This window comes from Erpetoichthys calabaricus, chromosome 13 (assembly GCF_900747795.2).
Source record: "Erpetoichthys calabaricus chromosome 13, fErpCal1.3, whole genome shotgun sequence".
In the NCBI taxonomy this organism is placed as follows: domain Eukaryota; kingdom Metazoa; phylum Chordata; class Cladistia; order Polypteriformes; family Polypteridae; genus Erpetoichthys; species Erpetoichthys calabaricus.
This window is the reverse complement of record NC_041406.2, coordinates 134,813,081-134,827,605: the sequence shown is the minus strand read 5'-3', so window position 1 is coordinate 134,827,605 and position 14,525 is coordinate 134,813,081. Positions and strand designations below refer to the sequence as shown.

Sequence of the window (14,525 nt, the reverse complement as noted above, 5' to 3'; positions counted from 1 at the left end):
ACATGTTCTCAGAAATGTTTGCAAATATATTAAAAATCAATAACTGAAATCTCATTCATTTAAGTATTCAGAAATGTTTCTATTGCACTTCAAACTGCAGTCAGGTGCACCCTGTTTGCTTTAGTTGTATCGTTGAGATGTGGCAAACTGAATTAATTGGACATAGTTTAGGAAGGCGCACACCTGTGTACATAAGGTCCCACAACTCACACTGCACATCACAAAAACCAAGCCATGATGTCAAAGAACTTTGAGCAGACCTCTGGGATCTAATAGTGGTATGGCACATTTCCCATTGGGATTAATAAAGTATCTATCTATCTATCTATCTATCTATCTATCTATCTACTGTAAAATTTTTTCTTTTGAGAGAAATTTTTGGGTATGCAATTTCGGCAGAATAATGTCAAAAACCATTAGAGCATAAAATAGGTTTAAATGTTAGATGTTAGCACACACCTTAAAATATCAGCTCCCTAGGTGGTTTCCTAGCTTGCAAACATCACTAATCTGAACACAGGACAGAGTTATGTATTGGAGCACATGCTTTAGGTCTGTTTGACACAGAGGGCGAAGTAAATTCAGATTTACTTGCAAGTGCAGTGCCTCTTATTCCCTGGTATATTTATCCATCCTTCTACTTTTTAACCAACTTTTTCCATTATAGGAATATAGTTGTTTAATTAGCTTCTTCGAGCTTTTATATAAAATACTAAATTATTTTAATGGACTTTGCTATTAATTAGTTGGAATAAAAAGATGAACCAACAATTACAATAATAAAATTAAGTTCAATTAAGCTCCTTATTCAACTAGTTGGACTCTTTCTGCATTAATACTGGAGACAGAAGGGAATGCATTTTACTTTTGGAAGCATTTTAAAAAGATCTGTACTTTCTGCCATAGGCTTTTAAAGCCATATTTAAGGATTGTCCAATTTTCAGTTTATTCATATGTCCTGGTATTTTGACTTTTAAATAGTTATTCTGACAATGACCCTAGCCTGAGGAGAATTGTGGCATAGTGAAATGCATGAAAGAATTTCACCATTCTTTACACTATTCAGTCAGTTAAAATACTAATATTTGTTATTATATTAGGGAAAAAAATCCAAAAGAGATACTTTATTTGCATGATCTTAGTCAATGTTTTCAAATTTCTTTTTTCACAGTCATCCCTCACCTATCGCGGGGGTTATGTTCCAGAGCCCCTCGCGATAGGTGAAAATCCGCAAAGTAACGACGTACATTTATTTTATTATTTATATATATTTTAAGGCTTTATAAACCCTTCTCACACTCTTCTAAACCTTTCTCACTCTCTTATTAACCTTTCCCACACTCTTATAAACACTTCCTATGCTCTTAAACACCGCAGAGCAATACTATGTGCAGTGATCAGACGTCTGATGTGTCTGACACTCGCTTTGTGAAGGGGGACAGCTGAACGCATGCTAAGCAGAAGTGGACTTTGTGCTGCTTCTGCCAAAATGCCTGCTTGTCACTCTGCGTGTTCAAACGGGTGTTCATTCACTCAAAGCCCCCCCCCCCAGCTCAGTACGCTCCTGCCACTTCACGTTGTGAAGGGGGCCTTCGGTGGGGGGCTCAATGCATGCTAAGGAGAAGTGGACTTTGTGCTGCTTGTCGCTCTGCGTGTCAATAATTTAAAAGCCTGTACAGCAGCTGTTTTCCTGTCTCACTGCCTTGTCTTGCGTGAAGTTAAAATGTTTTATAATAGAGAGATGTTACTCATATCATTAGCTTGACATCCACATATCATATGTGTTAACAAAGTGTGTTTTATAAGTTTACATGTGTTTACAGCATGTGGGATAGGTATTTTAAGGCTTAAACTATAAAAATGTTTATTTATATGGTCTTTCTATATCGCGGATTTTCACCCATCACTGAAACTTCCGCGATAGGCAGGCGATCACTTGTATTTAAAAAAACCCGCGATACAGTGAAGCCGCAATAGGTGAACCACGATATGGCGAGGGATGACTGTATAATAGGCAAATTCTATTTTTCAATCTATCCAAATCCAGGAATATACAGGCATCTGTGGCCAAGTGGGTGATACATTCCAACGCACATAATTTTACTCTATGACAGAAATAAACTGACATTTACTATTGACAATGAAACACACCATTTACCTTATTATTATTATTACCTAATTGACTTGCTTTTCAAGAGATCCTTAATCAGCAATCAAAGATATCGATATCGAAAGTCAAACAGTACATCCTAGAACCAACACAAAAGGCTTATTTAATCAGATTTTCACCTGTGTCCATCAGTTTAAAGTCTGAGAAATACTGATCTGTTTTGATCCACTAAACATTTTGATGGTGAAGTCTGGAGGGGAAAAAAAACTTTTCAAAATTCCTGGTGGTGTATTAGAATATGAGCACCAGCAAGCCATGGAATCGGTTTCATTTACAGCAAGAATTAGCTTCTAATTGCGATATTGGTTGGGTTTTGAGGTCCTGGTTTTAGCCAGTCATATGTAGGCGCTAATGCTACATTACTGGTAATGGTTTACAAAGCCTCAAATAATCTTGCTCTGTCCTGTATTTTGGAATGCCTGTTACCATACATTTCAAGTTATAACCTTAGATCTTCAAATGAGTGTCTGCTCCTAATTCCAAGACGTGAACTTAAAAGAAGTGATCAGGCAGCATTCTGCTGTTATGCAACTAAAATCTGGAATAGTTTACCACTAGAAATTTGCCATGCTAAGGTTGCATGCTAAGATTTCTTGTGCAGAAAAAGCTTTGACCTAACAAAGGTATCTCAAGGGAAGTAGATAAGCATTTCTATTTGATAATAGGAAAAATAGGTTTAAATGAAAAGTAATGAAGAAAATTTAAGTTTAGATTTTGGTGAAAGAGTCAACACTATGGAGCACCAGGTGACTACTTGAATTTCAAAGATCTTCAACCAGAAACAAAGAAAACTCAAATCAGAACAGAATCCACTCCTGAAGCCAGTCCAGGGTGATTTCAAAAGTGATTACCTGGTGGCAAGGTGACAAAAGCAGCATTAAGTTTACAACAATTTCTATTACATGTTTTTGTATAAGATACAGTATGTAGGTCAAAGTGCTTTGCTAAAAGAGAAAAACAACAAAAACACAGAATACATACATAAAATGATATACAATAAAAATACAAACTTGCATTATTTAGAAACAAGTGAGTAATGGCAGAGTCCTTAGATCTGGATTAAACTGCTAAACTAATTATTGCTTTGCACCCTCCACCACCATAACCTATCATCTATGGGGGAGGAGTAAAAGCTTTAGATTCTTCAAAAAATTTCAATCTCCGTTTTTTTTTTTTTTTTTTTTTTTTTTTTTTTTTTTTTAAACATTTTAGGGTCCCAGATACCGAAAGCATCTAGATCTCTGGTTGTGTGTCTGTGTGCTACAGTTTCTTCAGGACAGTAGAGAGCTAAAACGGCTGGATGGAAAAATACCAAACTCGAAATTTAAGCCTGTTATGTGATGCCGATGTGCTGATTAGTTTTTAAGCCAAATCGTGCAAGAGAAAGAGGCACTCTAGAGAAACCCTCAAATACCATAATTCTGCAATTATTTATGAACATTTCTCTTCAATTACTATTGTAATGACCTATTTTATGATCAGAAAGATCAGCATCAGAGCGGTAAATAATTACTGAAATGCTATAGAATAGTTCGGGTAACTTGGTTCCTAGGGCACAAAGCCTACAGACACTCGCATCCGAATTTTTTAGGTCTCTAATGATTATAATACGGTCGGAGGTATGCTCAGATGACCAGGGAGGACAGGAAAAGAAAAACTCCATTTGGCAAGTTTACCCTAATCAAGTCACCCAGAGCCACAAAAGTTGAGCTAGCTGCATGGTCAGTTAAGTTAAACAGGTATGATCATGTCCACTACAAAGTGAGCAAATCATTAAAATGAAAAATGAGTCTTTGAATATGATATGCAACATCACTACTAGGGCAGAAGCTATAACTTTCATATCTGCACATACTGTACCGCATTAGTGTCTCAGGAGAGACACTAATGTATTAGTGTGGAGATTAAGATTAAGGTTACTGCCATCTGAAATGCTGGATTCAGATGTATGGAAAATAGACAAAAAATTGATTTATGATTTCGCATAAGTAGCTTTTTTTTAATATGATGTCAGTTAGGTGTATACTATACATTTATATTTTGTTATGTATGGAGCAGAAAATGTGGCACTAGTTCAGTTACAAAGAACACACACTTTCACACAGACACTAAACAAAGACAGGATCATCTACCTTCATGCATAACTCATTTCTCAAAGTAATAAAAATCTTTATAAATGATTGACTGGGTAATACATGCAGTTTTACCCCAGGCTATGGTTCCTGAGTCTTGCAGATCGCTCACTGAACTTGTGGTCCCGATTAGAATTTTGTGCATAACCTTACAGATTCAATACACTCAAAAAGTCAGGTGGGCTGTGCAGACTTAGGGCTCGTTTATACTTCACGCTCAGAACATGTACGCATCATGGCTGCCACAAGTTCCCAGCCATGAAATTAACACAGCACATGCACGAGTTGCAGTACCAGCAAAAAGTCGGGAGGCACAGTGTGATAAAAGTTGGAATGTGATGTCAGAGTCTCTGTTTACTATCTACATGTGACAGAAAGCCGCTTTGAGGATCCTACAGGATCGATGTGCGCGCTTCGATGTTTGATGAACGGTTCGATGTAGTGAAGCAAAATTCTGACATACAAATGCATTTGTGCTGCTTTTTATATTCAAGCATCGCATATTCCCAATCGTAATGACACAATACATTTTAAAAGTCTCAAATACCATCTTTTGTGCTGTCTTTTTTTTTTTTTGCAACTTCACAACAGCAACATAATGTACAGTGCTGTATTTGAGCCACAGAGGAAAAAAAAATTTAAGGACATGGTGAAATGGTGAATTTTGTGATTAAAGTGGACATATTGGCTTTAATCTCGAAATGTCCACTTTAACCTTGTAGTTTACTTGATCGTTAAAGCAGACCGTCATAAGCATCATCCCAGTTGTTAATCGCTACGAGCTTCTGGGGCTTCCTCCTGACCTGACAGCAGCAGCAAACAGCAATAGATCACCACACAGAACACATTAAATGTATGATATTCCAACTCTCTGCACATTTAGAATCCTTAGATTTATACTTGATACTGTATCACTTTCATGATGAAATGCATTAAAGCATGTATTCTGCATTTTACAGATAAATCGTTAATTTTGTTTAAATAATGAATACTGTTAATAATTACACACATGGGAGTGACACAGTGGCGGAGCAGTAGTGCTGCTGTCTCACAGGGAGTTGCTGGTATTCCCTGCCTGGAGTTTACATTTTTTCCTGCTGGGTTTCCACAGTGTGCTCCAGTTTCCTTCCAAAGATATGCAAATTTGGTGACACTAAAATGACTCCAGTGTATGTGAGTGCTGATATTCACCTTGCGATGAGCTGATGCCCCATCCAGGGATTGTTTCTGCCTCGTGCCCAATGCTAGCTGGAATAGGCACATCCCTGGATTGATGGATTTAATCATTAAAAATCCTTTTCAGAGATATTGCGGCAATTCACAAGACAGCGAAGCCGAACCGGTTCTAATGGTCATAATCTCGCACTACCACCTGGTGGATTCTTCCAGATTTATGTAAAGTATGCGCACAAGTATAAACAGTAAAATGCTTGCGTAGCAGTAGTGTCCGCTGGAACATACAGCACATCGCGTGAAGTATAAACCTCGCCTTAGCCCTCGATTCAGGTCATTGGCTGATAAGATATACTGTATTTTGAGTGCCTATTGAGCCAAGCAGGTACATGGCTGCTTAGGAAGAGGAAGAATAAGAAACATAAGATATGGACCATTTTAAGCTCTGAAGTTGACAAGATCCAGAATTTCTAAACATGTTCGATATTGTTGGTGTGTCTTATTTAACGTACCTCTAGAACAGGATGTGTAAGGAAGGGATAGACCTTCTAAATTCACCAACTGCAGTGGTATGTTCCAAATATAAACTAAAAAGTGTGCATGATTTGTTAATTAAGAAAATCAATCCTGGGATGCCGTAAAGGAGATTCTAGAGGATATTTTAATAAAATGATGTGATGCATAGCGTATTCTGGTCATATACTGTAACTGTGAATCACTTTTTTAGTTGCCTTGGTATTTAAGGATTCATGAACATCTCTCAGTCTTGCCCATTTGTTCATTGAAAGAAGTCTCTCTCCAGAAGTATAGTGTTTCTTGCTGGAAATTTTGGAATCCAAGGCTCCATTTATATGCTAGTTTTGTTATAAAGTCAAATGGCAATATTTGGAAACCTCTCTTCCATTTCAGTAAGCTTGGTGATTTTTGGCCTTACTTAACTGATCTGCGTCTGACACAGTATCTAAATGTAATGTGGTATATACAAGAATCAACATCTCCAAGAACTTAAGAACCTTCGCCTGTTCCTTCTGTTTTAACATATAAAGGACTGTGAGATTTACCAGTAGATTGGTACTACAATATCAGAAGGTGTTGTACCATCTTCCAGGAAGCTTGGTTCTCAGATAAGGATGTTGAATTACCATTAGAACTACATTCTATGTGAACCTTTGGAAACAAGTTTTTGGATACGGAGTAGATGAACTAGCTGAAACAAAGATCCTCTGTGCTTCTTAAAGGTCTGAGAAGCTTGACAAAGCCACAGAACCTTATAGTATGGCTGATGCTACTTTAGACTGAATTGAGGTAGCAAACGTGCATTGAGCATTGTTGGAGTGGTAATATGCATGAATCACTATAATCTTCTGTTACAACTCAAGTGTAGCTGAAGACTACTGCTTTGGCATTCCTACCACACCACCTACCAGGGACAAATATGACATGAGAAAACTTAATTTTCTTCAGTAGGAAAGATCAACAAGTGTCAATGTATTATCTATTTTTTTAAACATGGTTAGACCCATTGGCCAAAGAAGAAGAAAAAGGGGGGTTGTATGGGGAAGACGTGTCCAGAGGCAGGAGGAGAGGTGGAAGGTAAAAGAGCAGAAGTGAGGGTAGGACCTTTGAATGTTGGCAGTATGACTGGTAAGGGGAGAGAGTTAGTTGATGTGATGGAGAGAATGTAGGTTGATACATTGTGCTTGCAAGAGACTAAATGGAAGGGGAGTACAGCCAGGTGGATCAGAGGTGGATTCAAACTGTTCTATCATGGTGTGGATGAGAGGAGAAACGGGGTAGGGGTTATTCTGAAGGAACAGTATGTCAAGAGTGTTTTGGATGTGAAAAGAGTATCAGACAGAGTGATGATTAAGAAGCTAGAATTTGAAGGTGAGATGATGAATGTTGTTAGTACATATACCCAGCAAGTTGGGTGTGCGATGGATGAGAATGAAGATTTCTGGAGTGTTTTGGATGAAGTGATGAACAGCATACTGAAGGGATGGAGAGTGGTGATTGGAGCGGATTTCAATGGACTATGTTGGTGAAGGGAACAGAACAGATGAGGAGGTAATGGGTAGGTATGGTGTCAAGGAAAGGAATGAAGGTCAGATAGTGGATTTTGTGAAAAGGATGGATATGACTGTGGTGAATACGTATTTTAACAAGAGGGAGGAACACAGGGTGACATACAAGAGTGGAAGAAGATTCACACAGGTAGAGTATATCCTATGTCAAGGAGGGTGAATCTGAAGGAGATTGAAGACTGAAAAGTGGTGTATGTAATTAGGCAACATAGGATGGTGGTCTGTAGGATGACATTGGAGATCAAGAAGAGGGAAGAGTGAGGGCAGAGCCAAGGATCAAATGATGGAAGCTGAAAAAGGAAGGCTACAAGGTTTAGTTCAGGGAGGAGGTAAGACAGGCACTGGGTAGCAGTGAAGAGTTACCAGACAGCTGGGCAACTACAGCAGAAATAGTAAAGATGACAGCAAGAAGGGTGCTTGGCATGACATCTGAACATAGGAAGAAGGAAAAGGAAACCTGGTGGTGGAATGGGGAAGTACAGGAGAATATACACAGGAAGACATTGGCGAAGAAGGAAATAAGGTGTAAGGTGAAAAGAGGTGGAAAAGACTAAACAAAAGGCTTATGAGGAGCTGTATGAGAGGTTGGACACTAAGAAGGTATAAAAGGACCTGTACTAATTGGCTAGACAGAGGGACTGAGCTGGGAAAGATGTGCAACAGGTTAGGGTGATAAAGGATAAAGATGGAAATGAACTCACAAGCAAGGAGGGTATGTTAAGCAGATGGAAAGAGTACTTTGAGAGGCTGATGAATGAAGATGAGGGAGGGAGAGAGAAGGTTAGATGATGTGGAGATAGTGAATCAGGAAGTGTAATGGATTAGCAAGGAGGAAGTAAGGACAGATATGAAGAGGATGAAGAATGGAAAGGCCGTTAGTTCAGATGACATATCTGTGGAGGCATGAAGGTGTTTAGGGAAGATGGCAGTGGATTTTTTTTTTTTTTTTTTTTAACTAGATTGTAATAGAATCTTGGAAAGTGAGAGGATGCCTGAGGAGTGGAGAAGAAGTTTACTGGTACCGATTTTTAAGAATCAAGGTGATGTAAGAGCCAAACTTAGAAAGTTAATTCTTTAATTTAAACTCATTAGAGTTAGCTTAATTTGAACAGAATATAATTTTCTCTCCTAGCTACAGATTATGGTATAGTCTTTCCCCCCTGTAAGAATCTGAGATTTCTTAGCTATATAACTGCAATACAGTGAGTTAATTAAGCCTCTGTGTGTGTGTGTGTGTGTGTGTGTGTGTGTGTGTGTGCGCGCGTGTGTGTGGGTGTGCGTGTGTTTGGAATTAGTCAATTTGCTAGCATGGCCTGAAAGACCCATTTGCAGTTTGTGAATAGGATAAGTTTTCTGACCGTTCAGAAATGGTTCAACTTTATTGGACAACTTAAAGAAACAAACAAGATATATACAGTAAGCTTTACATTGAACTTTCTTAAACACAAACTTTTCTTTACAATACCAACTTTTTCTCTTTTTCTGTGAACTGTTTGTTTCTAAAATAAAATTTCAGAGTAAAAGATATTTTGTTTGTAGAAACATTTCAACTTGTCAGCTATTGCCAGAATCCCACAAAGCAAACTAAAGCTGTAGAACTTTGGTAATTATGGGCAAACGCAGCTACAATTTTTCGTCAGAAAATTTGCCATCTGAAGGCATTGAATAGGAATTGAAAATACAGAAGTTAAAATCTGTGCAGTTAACATGACAAGAATAGAGGAGGTGACTGAGCTTATCAAACTAATCACATACTTTTCAGAATGGCTACACTTGAAGAAAGCAGTGGCTTGGCTCCTCAAGTTTAAATAATAATAATAATTCATTACATTTATATAGCGCTTTTCTCAGTACTCAAAGCGCTATCCATACAGGGAGGAACCGGGAAGCGAACCCACAATCTTCCACAGTCTCCTTACTGCAAAGCAGCAGCATTACCACTGCGCCACCTATGAGGACATACTGCTGCACTTAAAAAATGAAAGAAAAACATTTCAACCCGAGGTCAGTCAGTCAGGAAATAATCCAGAAGAACAAAACACACTTACCGTAGAGTACATGAAAAGTACAAACTGACTTTAAAACTAAGCCCTATTTCGGGCTAAAAGCTGAAACAGAGCTTATCCACCTCAGACAACTACAAGAATTTCCAGAAGAATTAAAAGCTTTAAAAAAATGCTTGCATAAAAAAAGAACAGTCAAAACTTTAAACTTAACCCAGTCATACAAGATGAAATCCTGAGAGTTGGAGGAAGACTCAACAAAGGTTATTTCCAGAAGAAGCTAAACATCCTGCAATTCTTCACAAGCATTCACATATTGCTTCCCTTATATCGCAGTACATTCATAAAGAAATCAGACATTGTGGGCACAATTACATGCTTGCATAATTATGCCAGAAATATTGAATACCTCAAGCCAACTCAACTATCAGAAAAATCATTTCAAAGTACACAACTTTCAAAATATACAATACGAAAGAAGGAGAACAAAAAATGGCAGATTGCCAAAAGATCGTTTGGTACCCAACCAACTACCTTTCTCCAATGTTGGAGTTGATTATTTTGGTCCCTTTCAAGTCAAAAGATGAAGAAGTCTGGTCAAGAGGTACAGAGTAATCTTCACTTGTCCCGGATTCTTGCATCAATTCCATACGCCAATTCATTTTCAGAAGAGGACAAGTTAAAATCATGGACTCATATAATGGAACAAACTTTATTGGAGCAGAAAGAGAGCTACGTGAATCAATTAAAAATTTTGACCAAGAAAAAAAAAAATCAGCAATACTATGAAAGAAATAAAATGGATTTTCAATCCACCATCCTCTCATCAAGGTGAATGTGGTAAAGTGAGGTCCGTGGCTGATCGGCTCCATTTTAAATAAACAATCGGCACACTCGTGACTTTAAGGGGGGCAGGGGTGTTGTAGCATGGCAAGAGCAGTTCCTATGGGTGGTCCCACATTTAAGTGTACAGGTGCCGAATCGCCCATGGCCATAATTCATGCTGGGATCTGCTAATCTCACCTGTGCTACGTCCCCATTTTAAAAGGGAGAAGCAAGAATGCTATAGAGAGAGAAAAAGAGGTTAGAAGAAAGAGAGAGGACAGGAGATAGAAGGAGCCGGTGAGGGAGTGAGTGAGCAAGTAAGCTGAGGACAATAGGTTCATATGAGCGAAGGCAGGCAGCTTGGAGAAGAGCCCCTGAGGAGGAGTTGGTGGTGGGGGATGGTGGGTTGGAAGAGGTTTCTCCAGCTGAGCAGTTCCGAGGAGCTGGAGCAACCAGGAAGGTTGACGGCTCAGCACATAAGGCCGTGGAAGGCAGTGGGGGGTCAAGGAGGCTTAGGGGGTTTGGAGCCCCAACATAAGCACCCTGGCCATTGGGGTCCAGAGTCTCGATCTGGTGTGGGAGCCTGTATGAAGCCATGGGACGGAGCTTTAAGCTTTAGCGGAATTTTCTTAAACTAGAACTTTTTTTTTCAATACCAACTTTTCTTTATTTTTGTGTGAACTGTTTTACTCTGAAACTTTACTAAAGCTTTCAAAAACAAAGATATTTTGTCTGTGGAAAGATTTCAACACGTCTGCTATTGGCAGAATTCCACGAAGCAAACTAAAGCTGCAGAACTTTGGTAATTTTGCGTAAACACAATTACAGGGGATGTGCAGAGCTGTAGTAACTACAGGGGGATAAAATTGATAAGCCACAGCATGAAGTTATGGGGAAGCTCGGTTAACACTAGAATTATTGAAGCCTACGAAAACACTCGTAATCCCAGCCCATCTTAAATTCCTTCACACCTCTCCGTCAGAGTCTTTTGTGTTGCAAAAATGTGTCAATCAGCACAAGCAGCCCGCTATCCCAACACCCACCCACTGCCACAGCTCAATTCGCAAAGAAGGTTCTCAGTGCTCAGAGTTTATCTTGGAGTGAAGTGCCTGGAGTTGTAGAGCATAAATATTATATTATCATTTGGAATATATACATTTCATGTGTGTTCTGTGTCTACAACAATTTATGCAAACACATTGTTAAAACAGAAACATTTTTCATGTTTTAGTAATAATTGACAAAATGTAGACATGAAGTGTATAATGTGTGAAGCCTGAAGTCCAAATATCAAAAAAAATAAATAAATAAATGTGGACGTGGGTGTGAGTGGTGTGCGAGACTAAGAATGATTGTGGATGTGAATTTTCTTCTTTTTTTTTTTATTCAGTTTTATTCTTGAGTGTTCCTACTCACGCTAAATTAGTATGCACCTTCTGGTCCACGATGTTAATGAGACCCTGACAAAAAAGAGACATAGGTATATAGGACATTTGGAAAAAATTATTTTATTACCTGTATAGTACATTTCAGAAAACATTGTTGCACTAATGCAACATTATATTCATTTGCATACCTTCATGCGGTTATAGTCAGTGACTGTGTTTGTTTTTTTTTCTGTTTTTCCCTGATCTTGCCCAGTCTCCAATTTTGGTGTATGGTGGTGTTTCTTTTGTACTCCAGGAGATGCAGAGGACAGAACAGTAAAGAGGGAGGTTCCGCACTATATACTGTACAATCATGTAGTGAGAATTCAAGCAAAGTGACACCTTTTATTGGCTAACTAAAAAGGTTACAATATGCAAGCTTTCAAGGCAACTCAGGCCCCGTCTTCAGGCAAGATGTAATACAGAAACTGGAGTTCCCTGTGTTTATATATACACTAGGACAAGTAACAACATTGGTAAATCTTTAAGTGAGACATCTTAAATATAAAAAATTAATAGACCTCTTCAGGCTAAGATTCATTTAGCAAGAGAGAAAAACAATGTATGGTCAAGATCTTTGGATAAAATAACTGTCCAACAAAGTCTTTTGAAATTTCTGATGAGTTTTTCCATACAATGTGGATCTGTAGTCAGGTTGTCTGTGTCAGTCTGAGAGATGCAAACAGTCCTCATATCTGGCCATAAAACTCTTGTCTCTATTCAAACCATGTTGTAATGTATTAAATTTTAGCATGAGTTTGACTTCTCATTCTTTTCTCTCTTGCTGTGTTCTGAAGTTGCTCATAAGCACTGTGACTTTAAAGTCCCTCTCACAGTGTCCATGGCTGTTGAAGTGGGCCACTACAGGAACATCTGTGTTGCCACGTTTAATGTGGAACCTGTGTAAATTCATTCTCTGGCGGAGTGTTTGTCCATTTTCTCCCACATAGATTGCAGTGTCAGGACATTTCATGCAGAGAATTAGGTAGACCACATTAGATGATCTGCAGGAAAATGATCCCTTTATGTGATTTTCTAGTCGGCAGTGTGGTATAATTATAAGGTCTGTATTATAAATGTGAACACACGTTTTTCATCTTTTCTGTTAGGCAGGGAGATGTGCCATTTTCTGTTGGTTCACTTAGGGAGCTTCGGACAATTAGTTGTTGAAGGTTTGGTGGTTGTCTGTATGCCAGGAGGGGAGGTTCAGGAAATACATTTTTCGGTGTTTGGTCAATGTTTAGTATTGGCTGAAATTCTTTTATAATTTTTTGAAGTGCTTCGAGATGTGGGTTGTAGGTGACAACAAGGGGGATGCCGCTCTTGTTGTCTTTGTTTTTATATTCCAGAAGTTTGTCTCTGGGTATGGCAGTAGCTCTTCTTATTTGAGTGTCTGTTTTGGGGGTATAACCTTGTCTGATGAAATCTTGTCTAAGCTCCTGCAGTTGTTTATCCCGGTCTGTCGGGTCTGAGCAAATACGATTGTATTGTATTGCTTGGCTGAAAATAATGGCGTGCCTTACATGCTTGGGGTGGAAACTATCACTTCTCAGGTAGGTCTGTCTGTCTGTTGGTTTGTGAAAAACGGAAGTTACAAGGGTGTTGTCTTTCAGTTGAACGGTGGTGTCAAGGAAGCTGACTTCTGTTTTTGAGTAATTCAGCTCCAGCTTTATGTTGGGGTGAAAAGAATTATACACATTATGAAAATGGAGGAGGTCCTTCACACTGGCAGTCCAGATTAGGAAGATGTCATCTATGTAACGGAGATACAACATTGGTTTTAAGACTCACATTGACATAAAATTTTCCTGCAATTTTGTCATAAATAGGTTTGCATAGTGAGGTGCAAACCGACAGCCCATTGCAGTCCCCATTTGTTACAAGTAGAAATCTTATCCAAGAGAGAATAAATTATATGTCAGAGTGAATTTTACCATTTGTATAACTAACTCTGTGAGGAAGTCATGTTTGAGGTACGTTTCACATGCCAATATGCCATCATCATGAGGGATGTTTGTGTAAAGTGCCTCAACATCCATTGTGGCCAGTAAGGTTCCCTCAGGTAAGGGACCAATAGCAGACAGTTTTTTTAAGAAGTCAGTGGTGTCCTGGATGTAGCTGGATGTATTGCGGGTGAGAGATTTAGGGATGTGCTCCACCAAACCTGAAACATTTTCTGTAAGAGAGCCAATTCCTGACATTATAGGCCTTCCTGGGTTCCCTTCATTATGGATTTTAGGAAACATGTACATGTAACCCATTTTGGAGTTCTCAGGAATTAAACTGTTTATATGATCCCAGATGTCAAGAGGAAAGCTACTTACTATTTTTTATTTTTTATTTTTTTTAAAAAAAGGTGCAATTTTGCTTGACTTCTCACTACATTCATAATGGCTAACACGGTACAACACCCTAGTACTACTGTATAATGATGAAATTCAAATGTTAACAGTTCCCACACACCCAAGGACCGTCCTTCCTACATTTACGACATGTGTATCTGTTGCAATGTACACACTTTTCTATGCTGTGGTTTTTATTACACTGAATGAGCACTTGACACTGAACTTTCTTTCCTGGGGGAAGCGGAACAGAAGCTTGTCGATGTTGCACCCTCTTTTCTTTTTTCATAGCCTTTTCTCATAAGAAGCGACAACGAAGTTCTTCTGCAAGGTGAGCCATAAACACTCTTTTCTCAGTGGACCCCATGC

General features: G+C 38.7%; 2 protein-coding genes across 2 annotated transcripts in view; one reads left to right on the top strand and one right to left on the bottom strand.

The window, feature by feature from the left end:
* Positions 1-8,047, top strand: part of LOC127529991 (uncharacterized) — a 205,018-nt gene extending 196,971 nt beyond the window's left edge. The window contains exon 2 of the mRNA XM_051935516.1: positions 7,926-8,047. Coding sequence (XP_051791476.1) covers positions 7,926-7,992 — 67 coding nt within the window. The 3' untranslated portion in view covers positions 7,993-8,047. The remainder of the gene's footprint in view (positions 1-7,925) is intronic.
* grhl2b (grainyhead-like transcription factor 2b) overlaps positions 1-14,525 on the bottom strand; it is a 338,201-nt gene that overhangs the window by 224,045 nt on the left and 99,631 nt on the right.